Source organism: Bufo bufo, chromosome 2 (genome assembly GCF_905171765.1).
Source record: "Bufo bufo chromosome 2, aBufBuf1.1, whole genome shotgun sequence".
Lineage (NCBI taxonomy): Eukaryota > Metazoa > Chordata > Amphibia > Anura > Bufonidae > Bufo > Bufo bufo.
The window spans coordinates 680,007,666-680,031,711 of NC_053390.1; the positions used below are offsets into that span (position 1 = coordinate 680,007,666).

At 42.5% G+C, this 24,046-nt stretch overlaps 1 protein-coding gene across 3 annotated transcripts in view; it reads left to right on the plus strand.

Moving 5' to 3' along the window:
• Nucleotides 1-24,046, plus strand: part of PALLD (palladin, cytoskeletal associated protein) — a 366,817-nt gene that overhangs the window by 224,535 nt on the left and 118,236 nt on the right. For all 3 annotated transcript variants that reach the window (XM_040418647.1, XM_040418648.1, XM_040418649.1), the window contains one exon: nt 3,602-3,950. In XM_040418647.1, the coding sequence (XP_040274581.1) occupies nt 3,602-3,950 (349 nt within the window). The remainder of the gene's footprint in view (nt 1-3,601; nt 3,951-24,046) is intronic.

Sequence of the window (24,046 nt, forward strand, 5' to 3'; positions counted from 1 at the left end):
ACCTTCAAACAAACTGAATACCCTTTAAAGATGGCAGTACACATTACCAGTTTCAGCATGATAGGCCAGCTATCTAAAGTATATGGAAGTCTCTAAACTCACCCCTGGCGGCAGATGTCCCTTCGTTTCCATAAAATCCAGAAGTCTCCAGCAGCTTATCCCTTCTTCCCAAATATATGCATGTTTATGGCGGAGTTGGGAGGAATAGCTGTCAGAAGTGTTCGGCCAACAGCTATATTATATGTATGGCCTCTGAAAGTTACTAGAAGAAAATAGGGCAGAATACATTTATCATATGATTCCATACTGATCCAAAGAGAGAAACACAGCAATGTGGTGACAGTGAAGACTATAACAATATTATTTTGACGGCAGTGTATATGGTTCAGGCCATCATGAGTGATGCCACGTAAGCTTTCTAATGTACTCCCTTTGAAAGTTAATATAAAAAAAAACTTGTATCTGACCAGTAGCAAAATAATTAAGACGGTATCTAAAGCCAAGGGAAATATTTGACATTTGGTAATGGTAATGTATAGTCTGGAGGAGTCAACATACATGCTGGGTTTGTTTAACTATCAGTATCACATTCTTTAGCTTTCATGGTGATCCATCTTCTGCCCTGTCTAAGCCATCTTTCCTAGACTGGGTTATACTGGCTGATTTCATCCCCACTCAGGGCCTCCAGCTAATGAATTATCTAGATGTCATTTTAAACTAATGTTAAGATGAGAACAGGGAAAAATGTTATCCTATTACCAATTATTTACATAATGTTAATATTTTCAGTACATGCTATGCATACCGTATTTTTCGCCCTATAAGACACACCTAGGCTTTAGAGGAGGACAATAAGAAAAAAATATTTTTCATTAGACCTCAGGTCAGACCAGCAATCAGACCCCCAATGTTAATCAGACCTCAGCTGATAGCCCCAATCAGACCCCCAATGTTAATAAGACTCCAAAAAGACCTCAGCTCAGACCCCAATGTGAATGACCCCCAATCAGACCTTAGATAAGAGCCCCATGCCTCTCATCAGCCCCCATATGCCTCTTATCAGCCCCCATTGCCTCTCATCAGCCCCCATTGCCTCTCATCAGCCCCCATTGCCTCTCATCATCATTGCGTCATGCTAGATAAAATAAAAAAACACTTACATCTCCTGCTTCGGATGCTGCCGCTCCTCACTGCCAGCGCGATCTTCTTCCTCCTGCTGTCAGCTGTGCTGTGAACCGGCGTGCACAGCGTGAGGTCACAGAGCGCCCTCACGCTGTGCGCAGCCACTGCACAGCCGACAGCTGAGGACCAGGAAGCGGTGAGTACAGAGCCTTCGCTGCTTCCCGGTCCGCCGGTACTAATTAGCGATTCCATAATGGAAGTGCTCATTAGAATTCACCCCATAAGACGCTGGGGCATTTTCCCCCCACTTTTGGGGGGAAAAAATTGTGTCTTATGGGGTGAAAAATATGATAAGACAGAAGTTTTGTCCCCAGTGGGCAATTGAGCGCCCCTGATTTACCTTTGTACACATATATACATTTTAAGCGGAGTACTGATTCCCCAAAACAGCTGTCTGCGGATGGATATCTGGCTTAGCTACTTTCCCTTGTCATGCTCCAAGGCTTATTAAAAGTTCAGACTCTGACTCAAAGGCCCCTTGCAGGCGAGCGTGTCCGGATTAGGTCCGGATGCATTGCGTCTGCGATCAGGGAAAATCGTGTGAGTAGGTACGCAATTGTAGTCAGTTTTGACTGCGATTGCGTTCCGATGTTCAGTTTTTATCGCGCGGGTGCACTGTGTTTTGCACGTTTTACACGCGCGTGATAAAAAACTGACTGTGGTATCCAGACCTGAACTTCTTCACTAAAGTTCAGGTTTGGGTTAGTTGTAGTGTAGATTTAAATATGTTCCCTTATAACATGGTTATAAGGGAAAATAATAGCATTCTTAATACGGAATGCTTAGTAAACTGTAGATTGAGGTGTTCAAAAAAATAATAATTAACTTACCTGTTCCAATTGATCGCGCAGCCGGCATCCTCTTCTTGCTTCTACTTTCGGGAGCTGCAAAAGGACCTTTGGTGACGTAATCGTGCTCACCACGTGGTGAGCGTGGTGATGTCAGCGCAGGTCCTGCTGAATCTACAGTTTACTAAGCATTCTGTATTAAGAATGCTATCATTTTCCCTTATAACCATGTTATAAGGGAAAATAATACAGGGAATACACTTTAACGGGGTCCGGGGTTGCTGTCATCCCTATCATCTCCTAGCAACCATGCGTGAAAATCGCACCGCATCCGCACTTGCTTGCGGATGCTTGCGATTTTCTCGCATCCCCATTCATTTCATTTCAGAATATAAAACAGGCTGTGATTTTCACGCAACGCACAAGTGATTCGTGAAAATCACCGCTCATCTGAACAGCCCCATTGAAGTGAATGGGTCCGGATTCAGTGCGGGTGCAATGCATTCACCTCACGCATTGCACCCGCGCGGAATTCTCGCCCGTGTGAAAGGGGACAAAGGGAGCCACTTCCAGAAAGTAGTGCTAGAAGCCTATTAACCTATTGATATGTTTTTGAACTAAAAGGCACAATGACACACAATTGTAGTTATGAATCACAATTATTGCTCCAATTTGACGCTCCTAGTTCACTGAAATGTATAATTGGAGATGCTATGTGTAGAAACAACTTTGCAATTTATGATCTGAAATAGTCCACTCTGACACGCTTGCACGGGGCGCGCCTAAATGTGTACATGCAGGGCCACTTTCATGTCAAATTCATTCATTCATTTTAGACTAAAGTCAGTACATTTTAGACTAAATAGGTGCAAGTACAGCAAAGTCAAGCAACTTGTGGCTTTGGAAAGGCACTGCATGAGATATTGTTCTGTGGCAGCAAAAGGAGCTTACTGTTGGTTGAGTAGACCTAGTAAGGGTGGGGTCACACTTGCATTGGGGTATTCCGTTATAGGTTCCGTTATAACAGAGTTATAACGGAATATAACAGAATTCGTAAGAGGGAATGCAAAACGAAAGCCTTTAAGAGGAATTCCGTTTTGATCCGTCCTAATAGAAGTCTATGGGCAAGCATAATGGATCTGTCTGGTCTCCGTTATGCAGGACGGAAAAAAAAGTCCTGTTGACAGGACTTTGTTTTCCGTCTTACAAATTCTGTTATATTCCATTATAACTCTGTTATGACGGAACCTATAACGGAATAACCTAATGCAAGTGCGAACCCGCCATAACTTGTAAGGATTGAAACAGTGTGTCATTAGGGTAAATAATCTAGTTTTACAAACAGAGTAGGACAAATATATGACATTAGACAAGGCATTAGTACCATGAAAATGCATCCAGAACAGTATGGTTATATTTTAGTCATAAAATAGCCGGTCGATTCTGAGTTCCCAGTTTTACTTCTGATAAATGGATAAATTACACCAGAGACTTCTTTTTTTCTGAACATACCTTTGATGTACTTATTGTTTTATTACTGGAACACTGGAAGAAGTCCTGGAATGTTCCCATGTTATTTTGAGGTGAATCATTTTTATTTTACCTTACATACTCTTCTCTCTTGTTCGCAGCAAATAATGAGCGGACCAGAAGTGATGTGTCAAGTGGAGAGATTAGTGGTTATGATTTCCAGAAACATCCATCCTATTCTCCAACAGCAGCTAAAAGTAGTGGTCTTGAAATGCCATCAAATAAAACACTGGAGTGTTTTCAGCCCAGTCATCTAGACTCCAAGCCTAATGTGGAAAGAAGTAATCTGCAACTTAATACTCTGGAGCGGAAAAGTAATGGTGTTTACACTAATAATGGTGTAAATGGTGTAAACGGGAATCAAGAGAGCAAGTACTATACTGTCTCCTCTCCCACCACATTAGCTTCCCCAACCAAAGAACCACCACCAGTGCCTTCCAAGCCTAAACTGTAAGTACTGCCATATATTCCCTCCATCCTTGTTTCATTAGATTTAGGGTACTTTCACACTTGCGTTGTTGGATTCCGGCAGGCAGGTCCGGCAATCTGTATGCAAACGGATACCATTTGTAGACGGATCCGGATGCGGATCCGTCTCACAAATGCATTGCAATACCGGATCCGTCTCTCCGGAAAAAACGGATCTGGTATTTATCTTTTTCACATTTTTAAAGGTCTGCACATGCACAGACTGCAAAACTGGATCCGTGTTTCCGGAACTCTTGGGGCCGAATACGGAATTAATGCATTTCAATGGAAAATAATACTGGATCAGGCATTCCGGCAAGTGTTCCAGAATTTTGGATGGAGAAAATACTGCAGCATGCTGCGGTATTTTCTCTGTCCAAAAACCGTACAGTGACTGAACTGAAGACATCCTGATGCATACTGAACGGATTGCTCTCCATTCAGAATGCATTAGGATAAAACTGATCAGTTTTTTTTCCAGTATTGAGCCAGAAAAGTTTAACTCAAGTGTGAAAGTACCCTTACACTTGTTTTTAGTAATATGTTTTTGGGATATTTTTGCATAGCTTTGGTAGAATACACATAAAAAAAAATGTACTGTACTTATTAAATAGTGTGACACTATATATGGATGAAACAAAGAGATAATTGTCAACTTACAACTTCTGGTACAGTAGCAACACATGGTCATTTAATCAAGTCAGTTTGTATTTATAGTTTGTTTGCCATAAATATTAATACATTGAGTTTTGGTTAATGTGTAATGTGCTCCTATGTGAGGGATTATCAGGGTGACTCAGGGCCAAAGGTATCCTGGTATGAGCCGTCCTACCATCCAGGTCCGCTCATACAGTGAGGAGTTAGGGTGAGGATTAGGGACGCTTTAGGAGGTGACCTGCTCCATGATTCCGGCGTCCTGGCCTAGCTGCTTCTCCTTTATACCTAACATTGTACGGTGGGGGGTTTTCCCTACTCCCCACCGTGACAGTATGTCCTACAAGGTGGCCCTCAAGGACTGGGCAGATAGAACACCCTGGACTGGAGCAGAGCTCCAGCACCAACGACAGCTGAAGTACAACTGACTCCAACCAGGAAGTCACAGGAGATAAAAGCCAAGTGACCACACCCAGTCAGGGAGGTAACCCTTACAGCACCAGAGGGATGCTACAACTTAAAGGGGAAGTGCACACACAAGCATAAAAAACAACCCGTTGCCGCAGGCAACAGCATGCGTGGCAACCATGTCACGGCGCACACAACAAAGGCCGTGACACTGCCCCTGCATGTTATAACCGCAACACGTTGCCTAGGGCAACTGCAAGCATGGCAAAAGTGTCACGGCGCACACAGCAAAGGCTGTGACACATGAATATTGCACAGGTGTGCCTTAGACTGCCCACAATAAAAAGACCACTGTGAAATGTACACAGTTTTGCCTTACTTGGGGGGTGGATGAATGACACAACAATGGGCCTCAGGATCTCGTCACGGTATCTCTGTGCATTCAAAATGCCATCAATAAAATGCACCTGTGTTCGTTGTCCATACAATACGCCTGCCCATACCATAACCCCACCGCCACCGTGGGCCACTCGATACACAACGTTGACGTCAGCAAACCGCTCACCCACACGACGCCACACTCGCTGTCTTATGAGAATCTCGTGGTGATCACAGCACTCTATCGATAACTGACTGGTTTGGGTGCACGTCTCGGTGTGTTCCTAGCTCCACCTCTTGGAACGTATAAATCTTCAACAATTTAGACAGCACTCCAAGTTTAGTTAATTGATTTTTATTTGGTTTTAGCCGGACATAGTGGTCCTTCTTTTTTCAGACCGAAGCAACGTTTCGGGCAGCAGCTATGCCCTTCATCAGGCAGTAATGTGCTCATACGGGTGTGTGGCCGGCATCCAGAAGCAGCTGGATGAATTCTGAAGTGTACAGGGATATAATTTCTGCTCAGATTCAACCAAATGCAGCAAGGTCGATTGGACGGCACTTCACAGTACAGATAGACAATGACCCAAAACATACTGCAAAAGCAGAAGTTTTTTAAGGAAAATAAGTGGAATATTGTGGGATGGCCAAGTCAATCACCCGATCAAGCATACATTTCACTTACTTAAAACAAAACTTAAGGCAGAAAGACCCACAAGCAACAGCTGAAGACATCTGCAGTAAAGGCCTGGCAAAGCATCACAAAGCAGGAAACCAGTGTTTGGTGATGTCCATGGGTTCCAGACTTCAGGCAGTTATGGCCTGCAAAGGATTTTCTACAAAATATAAAAAATGAAAATTTTATTTATGGCGATTTTCATTTGTCCAATTACCTTTTAGCCCCTGAAATGAGGAGGCTTTGTAGAAAAATGGTTGCAATTCCTAAACGTTTCACAGGGTATTTTTGTTCAACCTCTTGAAGTAAACCTGAAAGTCTAAACTTCAGTTGCATCTCAGTTGTTTCGTTTCAAATCCAGTTGTGGTGGCATGCAGAGCTCAAATCATGAAGATTGTGTCCATTGTCCAAATATTGCTGGACCAAACTGTATATACCGTGTGTGTGTGTGTGTGTGTGTGTGTGTGTGTGTGTGTGTGTGTGTGTGTGTATATATTGCTTTTTGTAATATTTCATACAAGTGAATATTTATATTATTTGGAATAATCTTTGTGGTTGAGATGTTCTATTTCAAACACAGACGTTACTCAGTCTGTTATATAAATCATATTGTACATGAGGAGACCATGGAAGTCTTATTTCTAACCACATTTCTAAGCCTGAAGCCAAAATAGCTGCCAATGAAACAGACAAACTTGACTGCTCAGGCTACATCATCACAGACTTGGCTTATTGTTCAAGAATAAAAATCCTGATGTTTTCAAACAAAAATGTGCTTATTCTAGAAAAAAAAAAAGCATTAACTGGCATAGTGGCTTCATTCTGGAGATCCACTGCACTTAGTATACAGAGATTGAAGCCAAAGGTCTTTGAAATGATTGCTAAAGAGCATCTGTCAGCATGAATAACCCTATTAAATCAGGCGTACTGCCTGGTAGGGTTAATCATGGTGAGTTAAACAACTCCTCTCTTGCTTCAATTAGAGAAATGAATACATTTATTATTATGCTAATTAGTCTTTGGAGCACCAAGGGGTCAGCCAAGCCCTACATAACACCGCTTCACCTCCTCTCCCTTATTGCCATCCCCCCCTCCCCACTAATTGACAGGGCCAGGTATCTTTCACTGTCCCGACGCCGATGTATAGCCATGTCAACCAATGGGGGAGAGGGAGTGACAATGGGGGAGAGGAGGAGGTGTACCAGTGCTCTGCAAGGCTAGGACCGCCTCTTGGTGCTCTGAGCACCTCATTAGAATAATAAGAAATGTATGAATTTCTCTGCATAAGAACAGTATGACTGGTTTAATAGGGTTAATCATGGTGACAGGTGATCTTAAAGGCCTGCCTCAATAACCACTAGAGGAGGCTCCAAGCAAGCAGGGCTTCTCCTGTGTCAGATCTGTCCCAGCTGGCTCCTCACACCCAGAGCTGCCATCAGGAATTTTTGTGCACCATACAGGCAGACCATGTGCCCCCTCCCCGTCCTTCTCAGATTGATAGCTATAATTTATTTTTATTTTTTCATCAGGCAATTTTGCCATATAGCTAAGTAAGATTTTAACTAATCAACTTTTATTATGGGTTAAATGAGAGGGAAAAATTAACTTAAGAAATACATTTACAATCCTCTTGTGGAATTTGAACCCCAGATCTTCTGTATGATAGGCAGGAAGTTGCCTTCCATGTTAAAAGGAAAGGATTTTCTATGGTTAAAAGCTAATATATATTACTGGTTTCTTCACAGGCATAATATTAAATAAATAGTATATTACTAAAATAAAGAATATTGTTTACTGTTTACTTATCACCTGAAATATTGCATTCCTTATATTGTGTGGGTTATTATGTTTACAGGGATACCAAGTACTGTTTTGTCATACTTAATATGAAGTAAACACATTTATTGTAATGGTGTTTTGTGTGGCTTTTTTCTTTAGTAACATTAACTTTGCAGAAACATGTAACTTTGAACAGAACAAAGTTGAAAAATAAAACGTCAATTTTTCTCCCATAACTTTTAATAAAGAACTTATTCCATTGGTTTGTACTGGGGATTGAACCCCAGAACTTCTGGGTAGGAGGCAGGAGCCCATGTCCTCAGCTCTATACCCAAAATCCCGGTGACAGGTTCCCTTTAAAGGGTTTCTACCACCAGAAATACTGTTATGTAGCTGACTGACATTAGCGATTCGCTAACATTAGTCCCTGCAGCCGTTTTTGTTAAAAAAGCACTTTTATAGATATGCTAATGAGCCTCTAGGTGCTATGTGGGCGTCATTAGCACCTAGAGGGCTCCGTCCACTAACCATTTCAGCCGCCCATCGCGTCCCTCCAGCCCGCCCCGCTCCTGTTGATTGACGTGAAACTTCTCAGTATCTCGTACCAATTCCCGCGCCTGCGCCGTGCGCTTCTGTATTCTCCCGGCGCTGGCTTCCTCACTGCGCCTGCGCCAACTACGTTACAATGAGGAAGCCGGCACCAGGAGCGCAGAATTCACTCACTGCGACTGCGCCGAATACAGAAGCGTACGGCGCAGGCGCGGGAATTGGTACGAGATACTGAGAAGTTTCACGTCAATCAACAGGAGCGGGGCGGGCTGGAGGGACGCGATGGGCGGCTGAAATGGTTAGTGGACGGAGCCCTCTAGGTGCTGATTCTACGCCCACATAGCACCTAGAGGCTCATTAGCATATCTATAAAAGTGCTTTTTTAACAAAAACGGCTGCAGGGACTAATGTTAGCGAATCGCTAATGTCAGTCAGCTACATAACAGTATTTCTGGTGGTAGAAACCCTTTAAAGTTATATATTTCTGCAAAATTAATGTTACTAAAAGAATAAAGACTAAGACTAAATAACAGACTAAAAACCATTACAATAAATGCGTTTTTGTAACATACTTATTATTGAACATCACAAAACAGTATTTGACGTTCCTGTAATCATAATAACCTGTACAATATAGGGAACACCTCATTTATGGTGATCAGTAAACAGCGGAAATAGAGATGGTAATTTCTTTTATTTCAGTAATATATTATTTCTTTAATATTGTTACTGTGAAGAAAATAGCAATATAAATTATCTTTGCAACATGGCAGTACCTGCCATACAGAGGGTCTGGGGTTTGAATTCCCACAGAGACATATAAATTTGTTTCTTTAGTTAAAAGTCTATGCGCTGGGAGAGGGCCCTTCCCCAAACCCATAATGCTAAGGGCCACACAGCTTCATTAATATTTACTGAACTGAAGTGAATACTAATGAGGCTGAAGAACAAAGTGATTGGACCCGGGCCCCTGATTGCAGTACCGCCAGTGTGGCCCTGCCCACAACCCATATACGATGTTATTAAGAGCTTGCTGTCTGGGGTAGCACCACCAAACCCTGCCCAATGTGGGAGCACCCCATGTTATAGATGAGTTTTGCCTGGAGCCTGGGAATTTTAATTTAAAGTTGGTAACCAGATATTTATTAATTCCTTCATATATCACAGTTCAGGCAATTTTAATACTATATAGATAAAATGGAATTTATACATAATTTACAAATTTTAAAAATATGACTCTTAAAATATACAATTAAACTAGAATACAAAGTAAAATTGCCCCTTCTCTATTTACTACAGGAAATGTATTTATATGTAGTCTATTGAGATCATTGAGGCCTAAACATGGGATAGGTCATTGGTCCCTACTGAATGTGAATCCTTAGGCCCTGTTCACATGTGCACTGTGACTTTTATTTGTAACAGAAGCCATGAAGCTGTGAGGGATCCATCACACAACAGACACAGGGTCTGCCAAAAAAGACCCTTTGATGCAGATATGAACTCAACCATAGTGGTCATAAGTGTTATATCATGGCTGCCTTCATTGGGTGCAGTGCACAGGCACAATGTACATTTTCCAAATTAGTAGATAGTTTCAGACATTATAAATTAAACCTGCTTGTATAATGTGAGAAAGCTAATAAAGATACTATATGAACAAAACAGGTTTACTTTGGATTCCCACCACTCGAGTCTTCACCTAATACTTCTACTATGCGGACCAGTCCTGTTGACCCTGACATTTCCATCTAGTTAAATTGGGACTTTTTTGAGAATTGTTAACTATTAAGGGTAAAAATTTTTTTGTCAAATGCGGTCTTCATTAGCTTAATTAGAGACCGCTGCGGCCCTTATAGATGAGTGGTACTCGAAAGCAGTACGGCCATGTCTCAACCGTGACATGATCACGCTGTGTGGTCATACCTTTAGGCCTCTTTCACACAAGCGTGTCCGGATGCGTTGCGGCAAACCCGCGCGAGTAGCTACGCAATTGCAGTCAGTTATAACATGTTATAAGGGAAAATAATAATGATCGGGTCCCCATCCCGATCGTCACCTAGCAACCGTGCGTGAAAATCGCACCGCATCCGCACTTGCTTGCGGATGCTTGCGATTTTGACGCAACCCCTAATTTCTATGTGACCTGCGTTACGTGAAAAACGCACAAAGAGGAGCATGCTGCAATTTTCACGCAACACACAAGTGATGCGTGAAAATCACCGCTCATGTGCACAGCCCCATAGAAATGAATGGGTCCGGATTCAGTGCGGGTGCAATGCGTTCAACTCACGCATTGCACCCGCGCGGAAATCTCGCCCGTGTGAAAGGGGCCTTACAGTTCCACAATTTATTGCATGACTGTTCAGTTGCCATATTGGTGGTGAGATTGGGAAAGGTACCTAGGATAAGGGGCTTGTTATGGCCACAGTGTATATGCTTACATGATTTGCTTTACGTTATATGATTGACATAACTACCAAACAAACAGAAAGAAAACATTATGCTCGCTAAATGCTTCAGCTTGTTATCGTTTCTGTTTCCATGAATTCAATTTCTGGAAGAAACTCTACAGATTGAAGTAATCTGAATTAAAGAAGGTTTGTGATTGTGTTAATGGAGCTGTGTATACTGTGGATTAGAGTCAATCTCTAAAATGACAAAAGTGTGTTATATCCTCATGTCCTTGCTTATAGCAATCAATAAACACTTAGAGGAACATATATCCTCCCATGTATGCCAGAAAACTGGCATCAAACAGTCGCAATGTTTGGCGCATGCCATGGTTGTGCAAAAATTTGCAATTTTTTGGGGGCTTAGAGTCCCATGACTTTTTCAGAAAAAGTGAGTGGAGCAGGCGGTGCAGGGGCAACTACAGAGGCACATACAGTTGCAAGAAAAAGTATGTGAACCCTTTGGAATGATATGGATTTCTGCACAAATTGGTCATAAAATGTGATCTGATCTTCATCTAAGTCACAACAATAGACAATCACAGTCTGCTTAAACTAATAACACACAAAGAATTAAATGTTACCATGTTTTTATTGAACATACCATGTAAACATTCACAGTGCAGGTGGAAAAAGTATGTGAACCCCTAGACTAATGACATCTCCAAGAGCTAATTGGAGTGAGGTGTCAGCCACGTTGAGTCCAATCAATAAGATGAGATTGGAGGTGTTGGTTACAGCTGCCCTATAAAAAACACACACCAGTTCTGGGTTTGCTTTTCACAAGAAGCATTGCCTGATGTGAATGATGCCTTGCACAAAAGAGCTCTCAGAAGACCTACGATTAAGAACTGTTGACTTGCATAAAGCTGGAAAGGGTTATAAAAGTATCTCCAAAAGCCTTGCTGTTCATCAGCCCACGGTAAGACAAATTGTCTATAAATGGAGAAAGTTCAGCACTGCTGCTACTCTCCCTAGGAGTGGCCGTCCTGTAAAGATGACTGCAAGAGCACAGCGCAAACTGCTCAATGAGGTGAAGAAGAATCCTAGAGTGTCAGCTAAAGACTTACAAAAGTCTCTGGCATATGCTAACATCCCTGTTAGCGAATCTACAATACGTAAAACACTAAACAAGAATGGATTTCATGGGAGGATACCACAGAGGAAGCCACTGCTGTCCAAAAAACACATTGCTGCACGTTTACAGTTTTCACAAGAGCACCTGGATGTTCCATAGCAGTACTGGCAAAATATTCTGTGGACAGATGAAACCAAAGTTGAGTTGTTTGGAAGAAACACACAACACTATGTGTGGAGAAAAAGACCAACATCAAAACCTCATCCCAACTGTGAAGTATGGTGGTGGGGGCATCATGGTTTTGGGCTGCTTTGCTGCGTCAGGGCCTGGACGGATTGCTATAATCGAAGGAAAAATGAATTCCCAAGTTTATCAAGACATTTTTCAGGATAACTTAAAGCCATCTGTCCACCAGCTGAAGCTCAACAGAAGATGGGTGTTGCAACAGGACAACGACCCAAAGCATAGAAGTAAATCAACAACAGAATGGCTTAAACAGAAGAAAATACGCCTTCTGGAGTGGCCCAGTCAGAGTCCTGACCTCAACCCGATTGAGATGCTGTGGCAGGACCTCAAGAAAGCGATTCACACCAGACATCCCAAGAATATTGCTGAACTGAAACAGTTCTGTAAAGAGGAATAGTCAAGAATTACTCCTGACCGTTGTGCACGTCTGTTCTGCAACTACAGGAAAAATTTGGTTGAAGTTATTGATGCCAAAGGAGGTTCAACCAGTTATTAAATCCAAGGGTTCACATACTTTTTCCATCTGCACTGTGAATGTTTAGATGGTGTGTTCAATAAAAACATCGTAACATTTAATTCTTTGTGTGTTATTAGGTTAAGCAGACTGTGATTGTCTATTGATGTTACTTAGATGAAGATCAGATCACATTTTATGACCAATTTGTGCAGACATCTACTGTATATCATTCCAAAGGATTCACATACTTTTTATTTCAACTGTATATCTATGCAAGTAAACTGTCGTGAATTATAGCAGAAATCTGGTGTAGACTTGCATGGACCTGCACAGATGCACTGCAATTATTAAGAGGTGTGCGCTGTTCAATAATTGGGGTGCATCTGACGCCAACGGGGGATAGATTAAGACCAGTGTGTAATAAGCCAGCCTTAGTAAGTGTCCTCTTTAGTTTCTAAAGAGATAAGCCAAAAAAATGCAGTTAATGATTGTTATGAAGTATATATGGCCAATAGTGAAATACTCAACACATCAGAAACCTCGTGGCACCAGTCATGGCATGCATAATGTAACACTTTTACATAGAGTAGAGATCACTTATTAGTTGCAGGAGTCACAGGGTGGAAAGAAGTGATAGTTTGTTACTTTTCTAATTTCTTTGTCCACCTCACTGAGGTGGACAGACATGCTCATTTCTATCCTTCAGTTAGCACTAGCTGCAGCACGAAAGACACACCCCATGAGAAAGGGTACACTCTCCGAGCTGCCAACTTGAAATAGATCTTAAAGAGGAATTAATAGGGATATCTGTGAGGTACAAGGCTGGTTTTAGATTGGTTAGAAAGAGATTGTCATGTACTATATAATATAACATTAATCCTGGGATGACCCCTGAAACAGCAAGGTATATTATATACAGTAAAATACTGTTGTCATCTCAGAACCTCTTTATATACACCCTAATGGCGGCACAAGATATTTAAGAAGACAAGGACATTCTTGTTAGTTTGTAAATCACAATAATGCCCCCTTTTTCCTATTAGTAGTTTCATCCTATATGTGTATGAGACAGAAACAGGTGGCATGGAAAAGTCAGCTCTGTTGTTGCAATGGCAACACTGAAGAGAGTGGAGCGTCTCCTTACAGCTTTCATAACCTGAGCTATGAAACCTAGGGTCCAACACTATGGGGTTGTCCCCCTAACCCTCAGTGCCTTTTGTGCTATGTGACATGTACAGTATTTTGTGACAAGCTGGACAAAACCTCTGCCACATAACAACAGCTTCAACCAGCAATACAATCTGCCCAGAAAGATGGAGAAGAACCGTTTCAGTGCTGAAACCACATCTGAAACCAATCTTAAAGGGGTTTTCCAGGCTTTTAATATTGATGACCTAACCTAATGACCTGATCCGAAGTATAGGTCATCAATATTAAAAGCCTGGAAACCCCCTTTAATTTGGTGGCTTGCTTACTGTAACCTCATTCATGTGATGATAATCTGCGATTAATTTTAATTTACTGAAGGACACACACATTTCTCATAAAATAATAGTCCCTTCACTTCTGTCATTATATCTACATTCTGCAGGAAAAATTAAGTGAACCCTTTGGAATTAACTAGATATCTATCTATCTATATCATATCTACAGTCAGGTCCATAAATATTGGGACATCGACACAATTCTAACATTTTTGGCTCTATACACCACTACAATGGATTTTAAATGAAATACACAAGATGTGCTTTAACTGCAGACTGTCAGCTTTAATTTGAGGGTATTTACATCCAAATCAGGTGAACGGTGTAGGAATTACAACAGTTTGCATATGTGGCTCCCACTTGTTAAGGAACCAAAAGTAATGGGACAATTGGCTTCTCAGCTGTTCCATGGCCAGGTGTGTGTTATTCTCTCATTATCCCAATTGAAATGAGCAGATAAAAGGTCCAGAGTTCATTTCAAGTGTGCTGTTTGAATTTGGAATCTGTTGCTGTCAACTCTCAAGATGAGATCCAAAGAGCTGTCACTATCAGTGAAGCAAGCCATCATTAGGCTGAAAAAAACAAAACAAACCCATCAGAGAGATAGCAAAAACATTAGGGGTGGCCAAAACAACTGTTTGGAATATTCTTAAAAAGAAGGAACGCAACGGTGAGCTCAGCAACACCAAAAGACCCGGAAGACTACGGAAAACAACTGTGGTGGATGACCGAAGAATTCTTTCCCTGGTGAAGAAAACACCCTTCACAACAGTTGGCCAGATCAAGAACACTCTCCAGGAGGTAGGTGTATGTGTGTCAAAGTCAACAATCAAGAGAAGACTTCAGAGGGAATACAGAGGGTTCACCACAAGATGTGAACCATTGGTGAGCCTCAAAAACAGGAAGGCCAGATTAGAGTTTGCCAAACGACATCTAAGGGCTCTTTCACACCTGCGTTCTTGTCTTCCGGCATAGAGTTCCGTCGTCGGGGCTCTATGCCGGAAGAATCCTGATCAGGATTATCCTAATGCATTTTGAATGGAGTGAAATCCGTTCAGGATGCATCAGGATGTCTTCAGTTCCGGAACGGAACGTTTTTTGGCCGGAGAAAATACCGCAGCATGCTGCGCTTTTTGCTCCGGCCAAAAATCCGGAACACTTGCCGCAATGCCGGATCCGGAATTAATGCCCATTGAAAGGCCTTAAGCTAAACGTCGTTTCGGCGCATTGCCGGAGCCGACATTTAGCTTTTTCTGAATGGTTACCATGGCTGCCGGGACGCTAAAGTCCTGGCAGCCATGGTAAAGTGGAGCGGGGAGCGGGAGAGCAGCATACTTACCGTCCGTGCGGCTCCCCAGGCGCTCCAGAGTGACGTCAGGGCGCCCCAAGCGCATGGATCATGTGATCGCATTGGACACGTCATCCATGCGCATGGGGCGCTCTGACGTCATTCTGGAGCGCCCCGGGAGCCGCACGGACTGTAAGTATACCGCTCCCCCGCTCCCCGCTCCTACTATGGCAACCAGGACTTTAATAGCGTCCTGGGTGCCATAGTAACACTGAAAGCATTTTGAAGACGGTTCCGTCTTCAAATGCTTTCAGTACACTTGCGTTTTTCCGGATCCGGAGTGTAATTCCGGCAAGTGGAGTACATGCCGGATCCGGACAACGCAAGTGTGAAAGAGGCCTAAAAAAGCCTTCACAGTTCTGGAACAACATCCTATGGACAGATGAGACCAAGATCAACTTGTACCAGAGTGATGGGAAGAGAAGAGTATGGAGAAGGAAAGGAACTGCTCATGATCCTAAGCATACCACCTTATCAGTGAAGAATGGTGGTGGTAGTGTCATGGCGAGGGCATGCATGGCTGCCAATGGAACTGATTCTCTTGTATTTATTAATGATATGACTGCTGACAAAAGCAGCAGGATGAATTCTGAAGTGTTTCGGCCAATATTATCTGCTCATATTCAGCCAAATGCTTCAGAACTCATTGGACGGTGCTTCACAGTGCAGATGGACAATGACCCAAAGCATACTGCAAAAGCAACCAAAGAGTTTTTTAAGGGAAAGAAGTGGAATGTTATGCAATGGCCAAGTCAATCACCGGACCTGAATCCGATTGAGCATGCATTTCACTTGCTGAAGACAAAACTGAAGGGAAAATGCCCCAAGAACAAGCAGGAACTGAAGACAGTTGCAGTAGAGGCCTGGCAGAGCATCACCATGGATGAAACCCAGCATCTGGTGATGTCTATGCGTTCCAGACTTCAGGCTGTAATTGACTGCAAAGGATTTGCAACCAAGTATTAAAAAGTGAAAGTTTGATTTATGATTATTATTCTGTCCCATTACTTTTGGTTCCTTAACAAGTGGGAGGCACATATGCAAACTGTTGTAATTCCTACACTGTTCACCTGATTTGGATGTAAATACCCTCAAATTAAAGCTGACAGTCTTCAGTTAAAGCACATTCTATTCATTTAATTTCAAATCCATTGTGGTGGTGTATAGAGCCAGAAATGTTAGAATTGTGTCGATGTCCCAATATTTATGGACCTGACTGTATCTACTCTACCGGAAAATGAAAAAAGAACACTTCATGTGATTGAGCTGAGATTGACAAAGTATAAACTTCTAAGTAGTGTTTAGTCAATGATCACACAACCAAGGCGGTGCATCTTTTATTTTGGGTTCTGCAGCAGGGTCTACAGTATGTTGAGACAGGGTCATATTAATACTGGGTGGTATCTCATCCTGCTGTGATACAGGCTGCCACTCTGGCATCGTAATGGTCATACAGATGCTGGATATTCTGTAGTGTGTCATGCCAAGCTCTTTCAACTACTTGTTGTAGTTCACTGCTGTGCATGGGAAATCTATTGTCTCATCCACTGTCAAACATTCTCAATGGAGGGGAGATCTGATGATCGAGCTTGCCAGGGCAGCTGCTGGATACTCTGAATAGCACATTGTGTGGTGGGCAGTGTGTGGGTGGGTTTTATTTTATTGGAATACTATGCCTCCTGAATAAAAAAAAAAGGCAGTAGGACTGGTTCTACAATGTCCTGGATGATGGCTGGTGAATGTTTCCACCTTGAATACCATATGGGAACGGGCATGGTAGCTAATGGCGCCCCACACCATGACAAGTGGTGTTGGTCCTATGTGTCTCCGCACTATGCATGATGGCAGTAGGTGGTCTCCATCCCACCTGTGAATTCTAAAGCAGCCATCAGTGGCAAGCAATAGTGTTCAGTGATGAAAGTAGCTTATGCCTTGGTACTAATGATGGCGAGTGGTAGAGTATTTTTTTAGATGGATAGCACGTTAGCTATCACCTAGGCACTTTAGATTTTGCATGTGAATAAATTCAAGGAGAATCTACAGAACAATAAAAAAAAAGTGTCCATGTCTGCGACTTCTCCGCATTCAAGCCAGATCTAGGCCTTGGCGTGGGCGGAAAGGGGACGGGCCAGCAGGCCCATCTCATTCACCACTTTCTATGCCTGTTTCTGGCATATAAAAAGGTCTAAGTGTAAGACATCTAGAAAACTGTCTCACATTTAGAAGCGGCACTGGATACTCCGAAGTTTTGAAGAGACCAGCGCCTTTTCGTAACTTCAGCAATCTACTGCCAGCGATGGGGCTTTATTAAAGGGGTTTTGCCATCTCAGACAATGAGGGCATATCGCTGGCTCGGCTATTTCCGTCTACCCCATAGAAATGAATGGGAGCAGGGGCCATGCGTGTGCGGTGCGCTCCCATTCACTTCTATGGGAGCAGCCGGGAGCAGCGCTTGGTGGTGGACGGACCCTGGTAAATCAGTCACAGCTCCCCCCGCTTCGTTCTCATTGTAGGATATGCCCCCATTGTCTGATCGGTGCGGGTCCCACCTCTTGGACCCGCACCTATCAGACAATGGGGGCATATACTAGCGATATGCCCCCATTGTCTGAGATGGGAATACCCCTTTAAGACTGATGTCTAAAACTCTGGTCTTAATAAATGTGCCCCATAGTTTGCAACTTTTTAATGCCACTTTTTAGGTGCAAGGGAGATTATAAATCTCCCCCAGTATCTTGGTCAAGACAGTAAAATGTGTATTTCCGCAACTGACCCTAATGGGGGAAACACAAGTCTACAGTATGTGCCACTCCAATCTGGTTAATATTTTGCTCAGCATGTGTTTTCTATCTTGCTTTGCTGTTTAATTAACATCAATTCTTCAGAATCAATCACATTTTCTCCAAGGAAAGTAATATCCTTTATGATACACATGCCAATAGAAGCAAGATGGCTTTGATTATGTATAGTCTCCGCCTGATTTCATGTCAGCTTAGTCTTATGCTTCAGCAGACGATACACTGTAACAAACACAAATTAAACTCCAGATGTTAAGAGTTTGACATTATAATCAAATCCAAAACCAGAACAGGATGAAAACTCTAAAAAAGCCTAATTGACCAAACTGTCAGATCAACTACCAGGATGTACAGTGCCCCACAGATCAAATCGGATTTGTGATGGACCATGATACAAGATGCTCCTCTAGACTGGATTCTTTGTATGGTGGGATCATATACAGTACATTGTCTTCACCTGTTTGTATGGCTGGATGTTCAGATACAGTTTTGTCCCCAGCTAGAGGAACTGCAGACAGTCTATTACCACAAAACTGCTCTGAGCTGACCATTTACACACAAGAGTTATACTTCAATGGGGTATATGTGAACTATATCCTTTGGATAGGCCATCAATGTCTGATGTGACCAGCTGCTTGAATGCATACAATAAAGGGGATTCATCTTGCAGGAGCCCTTTGGCTTCTCCATTGTGTCTCCAATGATCAAACAGAGTCAGACAATCCTAAGGGCCCTTGTCATAAAGTTGGCCATAAACAGTACATGTGTATTGGCAGAACTTGGTGAAACCCACCATCTAATATGTATGGTAGCCTCCCAACCCTCCACTGACAGCTGATGTTGGGGGAGATAAGGATTAGAAATGTTGGATATCAATGCCCAATCCTCTGTCAGAAGCTTTCTTCATTCTCCCAATTACTTTATATGCACCCTCAGCCGAGTATGCATATGTATGGGAAGATAGGATAGATAGCTGTTGGCCAAACAAAGGTTTGGTCGACAGATTTTTCATGTGTATGGCCAGGTTAAGTCACCTATACAAAATGCAGAGCCAGATTTTCCTGATCATGGCGTAATTAAAGTACACACTCTAGAGACACTAGCCCCAATCCAATATACATGTATCTACTATACTGTATATGTGTGATGTAACTCTGTTGAGTTCTAATGTCGGCTGAAGGATCATTCAGCCAACAGTTATCTCTCCCTATCCTCCCATACATATGCATTGTTAGCTTGGCCAAGAATGCATAAGTAGCAAATGAGGAGAGGGGAGAACAAAACGATTGGACAGTTGAAATCCAATGTTCCCGATCCTTATTTCTCCCAACATCAGTCATTAGGGGAAAGTCAGGAGGCTGCATACACATTCGATGGTTGGCCTCACGCATGGAAATTGGCAGGTTCAGCTGATAAAAGATTTAATGTGATGGCCACATTCAAAGGCTAATGTGAATACAGCCTTACATCACTGGTTTATCATTTATGATACATATGGAAATCACAATATAAGCACAATCTTTAGATCCGCTTTAAAAATGACATGAAAAATGATTGCATAACCAATAAAACCCTAATACAACATTAGTGGTAAGATAAGAAGTGGAATCTGATTGTAACGGTGAGGCATTTTCAGCATCTGCTTTGTGACCTGGAAGTCGTCGGTAAAACACTGGCTTCAGTTAAAGCAGTATGTATTCAATAAAGGACCTGTGCCTGCATGGTATTGATAGAACCTAGGCTGCGTACACCAGATATGTGATTTATCTGCCTCAAGGTGGCAGAACAGACATGGAAATGAGCAGATATGCATCGCATTGTAACATTTCACTCTTTGTAGGAACCATCAGAGCAGGGTACAAGGATGAAGTGATGCAGCTACTGTATTCTGTCAGTGGAATATATACAGAGGGAAATCCGCTGGCTGATTTTATGTACATTAGTGCAGTATATGACATTCTCTCATTGTGCAAGTCTGATTGTTAGGATTGTTACCAGCGTATGGGAATCCACAGTCCCACTAATGCAGATCTGCTTCATGAACAATATTATAGGTATCGTTGACTGTTAATTTGGGCATAAGACATGGATACCAGGCTCTCATAGTAGGAAGTATTCTGATTATAAAGGGAACTCTAAGGACACCATAGTGTAGTGACAATACATGCTGATCTCTGTGGTCTGTCACTTATGTGGATTTGTATATTGGTTTTTAACTTACATGTACATGTTATACTCCGCAGCTCGCAGCCAGATGATATTCATGAAATGTGGGTGTCCTTCCGATACTGACTGTATCCACAGTAATCAGTACGGGAGAGCAGGAGGAGCCGGCATCTCATCAGTATCACTGACTTCTTGCTGCAGCCAGGCTCTTTAGAGTATAAGGCTTGTTGCACACTAGCGTTTCCCAATCTGGCAGGCTGTTTCGGCTGGGAACAGCATGCCGGACCCGGCATTGCCAAACACTGCCAGAATGCCATCCGGCCCCAATAACTATAATAGGATCCGACAGTGATCCAGCTGCAATCCAGCAAATATACAGAGAAACGGCCGGACAAATACCGCTGTACGCAGCAGTGCTGGAACAGATTGCTGGAAAGGCTGTGTCGGCAGTGTGAAACAGGCCTAACATATTCTTAACAACCATGACATAAATCCATATAAATGACAGACCAATTTTCTCCACCTAAGGCCTCATGCACACGACCGCTGTGTGTTTTGCGGCCCGCAAATTGCAGATCCGCAAAACATGGATGGCGTCTGTGTGCGGTCCGCAATTTGCGGAATGGCGCGGACAGCCATTAATATAACTGCCTATTCTTGTCCGCAAAACGGACAAGAATAGGACAGATTATATTTTTTTTCGGACCACAGAACGGAGCAACGGATGTGGAAAACACATCTTTTGCGGCCCTATTGAAGTGAATGGGTCTGAATCCAAGCCGCAAATACTGCGGCTCGGATGCGGACCAAAACAACAGTCATGTGCATGAGGCCAAAGGAGGAAAAAAATTCCTTCCCAACTCCAATCAGGCAATCAGAAAAACTCCCTGGATCAACGACCCCTCTCTAGTAGCCATAGCCTGTAATATTATTACACTCCAGAAATACATCCAGGCCCCTCTTGAATTCCTTTATTGTACTCGCCATCACCACCTCCTCAGGCAGAGAGTTCCATAGTCTCACTGCTCTTACCGTAAAGAACCCTCTTCTATGTTTGTGTACAAACCTTCTTTCTTCCAGACGAGGAGGAAATTACATAGATTTCATATGTAACGCATCTAATACTTTATTTACCATGTGGTGGACCTGCAGGGGACTTAAAAACTTGCTGTTGGATTCCTGCATAGATAACACTTGAGCACTGGGTGTCCCAGAATTGGGAAATCCTATGATCAGCATTGGACCTCTTCTAGTGAAAAAATTATTAATTAAAGTGGACATCCTCTTCAAGGGCTCATGCACATGAACGTATTTTCTTTCCGCTTCCGTTACTTTTTTTTGCGGACCGTATGCAGAACCATTCACTTCAAAGGGTCCGCAAAAACAACGGAAAGTACTCGGTGTGTATTCCGTTTCCGTTCTTCAAAAAAGTAGTGCATTTCCTATTATTGTCCACAAATCACGGTCCGAGGCTCCATTCAAGTCAATGGGTCGGCAAAAAATACGGAACGCACACGGAACACATCCGTATGTCATCCGTATTTCATCTGTATTTTGCGGATCCATACTGTAGAAATGCTATGCGCAGCCCATATTGCTCATGTGTTTGGTGATTAATAAGTTACTGTTTTAGTTTCCGATCTGCAAAAAACGGATCGCATACGGAAACCAATACGGATATGTTTTATGGAATAACGGAACGGAAGAGGACTTAATTCGGAGGGGGAAAAAACTCAGATACGGAACAACGGATTAGTAAAAAACGTACCGCAGAACAACAACGGTCGTGTGAATGAGCCCTAAAGGAAATTATTTAAAATGGCCACCAGCAACCTGTCCTTGAGCAGGACTGACTGCTACCTCTTGCAGAGCTGTATTGGGAGGTGATGGTACGGGGCCTCACTATACACTACAGTGCTCTACAAATGATATTACCACACTGAAAAGTAATCTTTGACCTTTAGCTGTGATGTTCAACAAGTTCCAACCCTAGTGATCTTTCGACTGACATATGGCCTATATCTCTGTATATGATTCAGTAAATCCTCATCTAAATAGTCGCTGAAGAGTCATGAGAAAGCAGATACCTTTATGTATGCATTTAAGAATGTATAGGTCATTATAGTATATAGTACTGTATATTTCAATCCACCTGTACAGAAACCATTTGGCAAGTGCTGTGTTTAGTTTCCTTGGTAATTCTCTACTTACAGGAAAAGTATAGAAAAAGGACTAAAGTGTCAGCTCAAAATTCTCGGAGGAACTCCTCTTGGCGTTACATGCTCTGCAATCAGCTGCCTGATTAAACTTTGTTTTTAATGGCATGTTGCCCCTTTAATATTCCGGGGTGTTTCCTCAGTATCCTTCTAATATTGCCTAGCCCTAGCTCACGATTGTGATACAATCAATGTGTTGGAATTAACCTCTTCGACCTGTCTTTTGGCTACAGAAGATAAGTAATGCAATGATGGAAGTGATTTCCTTTGGGAACAGTAATTAGAACAATTGTTCCCTGCAGGAATTCCGCTTAAGGACAAACCTATTAAAGGTCTGGTGTATGGTATCTTGGAAGAAAGTACGTAAAGTCTCCAAATATTGATGATCTACCCTTAGGATAAGTCATCAATATCAGATTGGTCCAATGACTTGACACCCCCACAATCAGCTGTTCTTAGTAGGCACCATAACTAACACAGTGGATGAACCCAGTAGCAGAAAGCTCTCCATGGGTGAACAGGAGCTGCATCAGCCTGGTATGGCCACTACCTAGTGGAATGAGCTGTCTTTTTCCATCTGGGGGGGGATGCTGGGAGTCTGACCCCACTATTCTGATACTGAGGACCTATCCTAAAGATAAGTCATCAATATCTAGAGCCCAGGCAACTCCTTTAAGCAACAAAGGTATTGTCATAACAGAGTCTCCACAGGACACATTGGTCCAGATATCTAGTTTCAGACCCTTGTCTAAATGCTGCTCCAAATAATCTTTATAAGAAGTCAACTATATGATGATACTGTTTTATAGCATTTATAGTATACGCTCAGCTGCACATTTTCTAGAAAGGAAGCATACTATACTCTAGTCCCCAAACCCATAGTCATATGTACGGTAAGACAGTTCAACAGTGAGAACTTGCAATAAATGCCTCCTCCGTGGTCACTTATAGCTGCACAGCTCTCTTATGTGGTAGGGGAGCCTGTCCAGATACAAATCACAAATTGTGTGTTTAATTCCTGCCAAATGGTCTTTATCTGGAGTACAGCGCTAAATGCTGAGCAACTCTGCCCTCTTACAGAGGTCTGACATTGTTGTGTCCTTAGTGTGTGTACTACATGAAGAAGAAAAAGGGTTTACTACCAGACATCCCAACCTGCAAAACCTCATTTCAGGGAGGTGCACTTCTCATTTCAGGGAGGTTTTCTTATTTTTTTTCCCACAAACTTTTTATTACATTTTCCAAACATATGCAGTATCTGCACACTTTGCTCTATGGTGTGGAGGGCTGCCCCAAATTATCATATTTATGTATATGATTAAAGGGATTCTGTCACCACCTATAAGCCCTGTGAGCTAAACATATGCTCATGTCCAGGGCAGCATTCT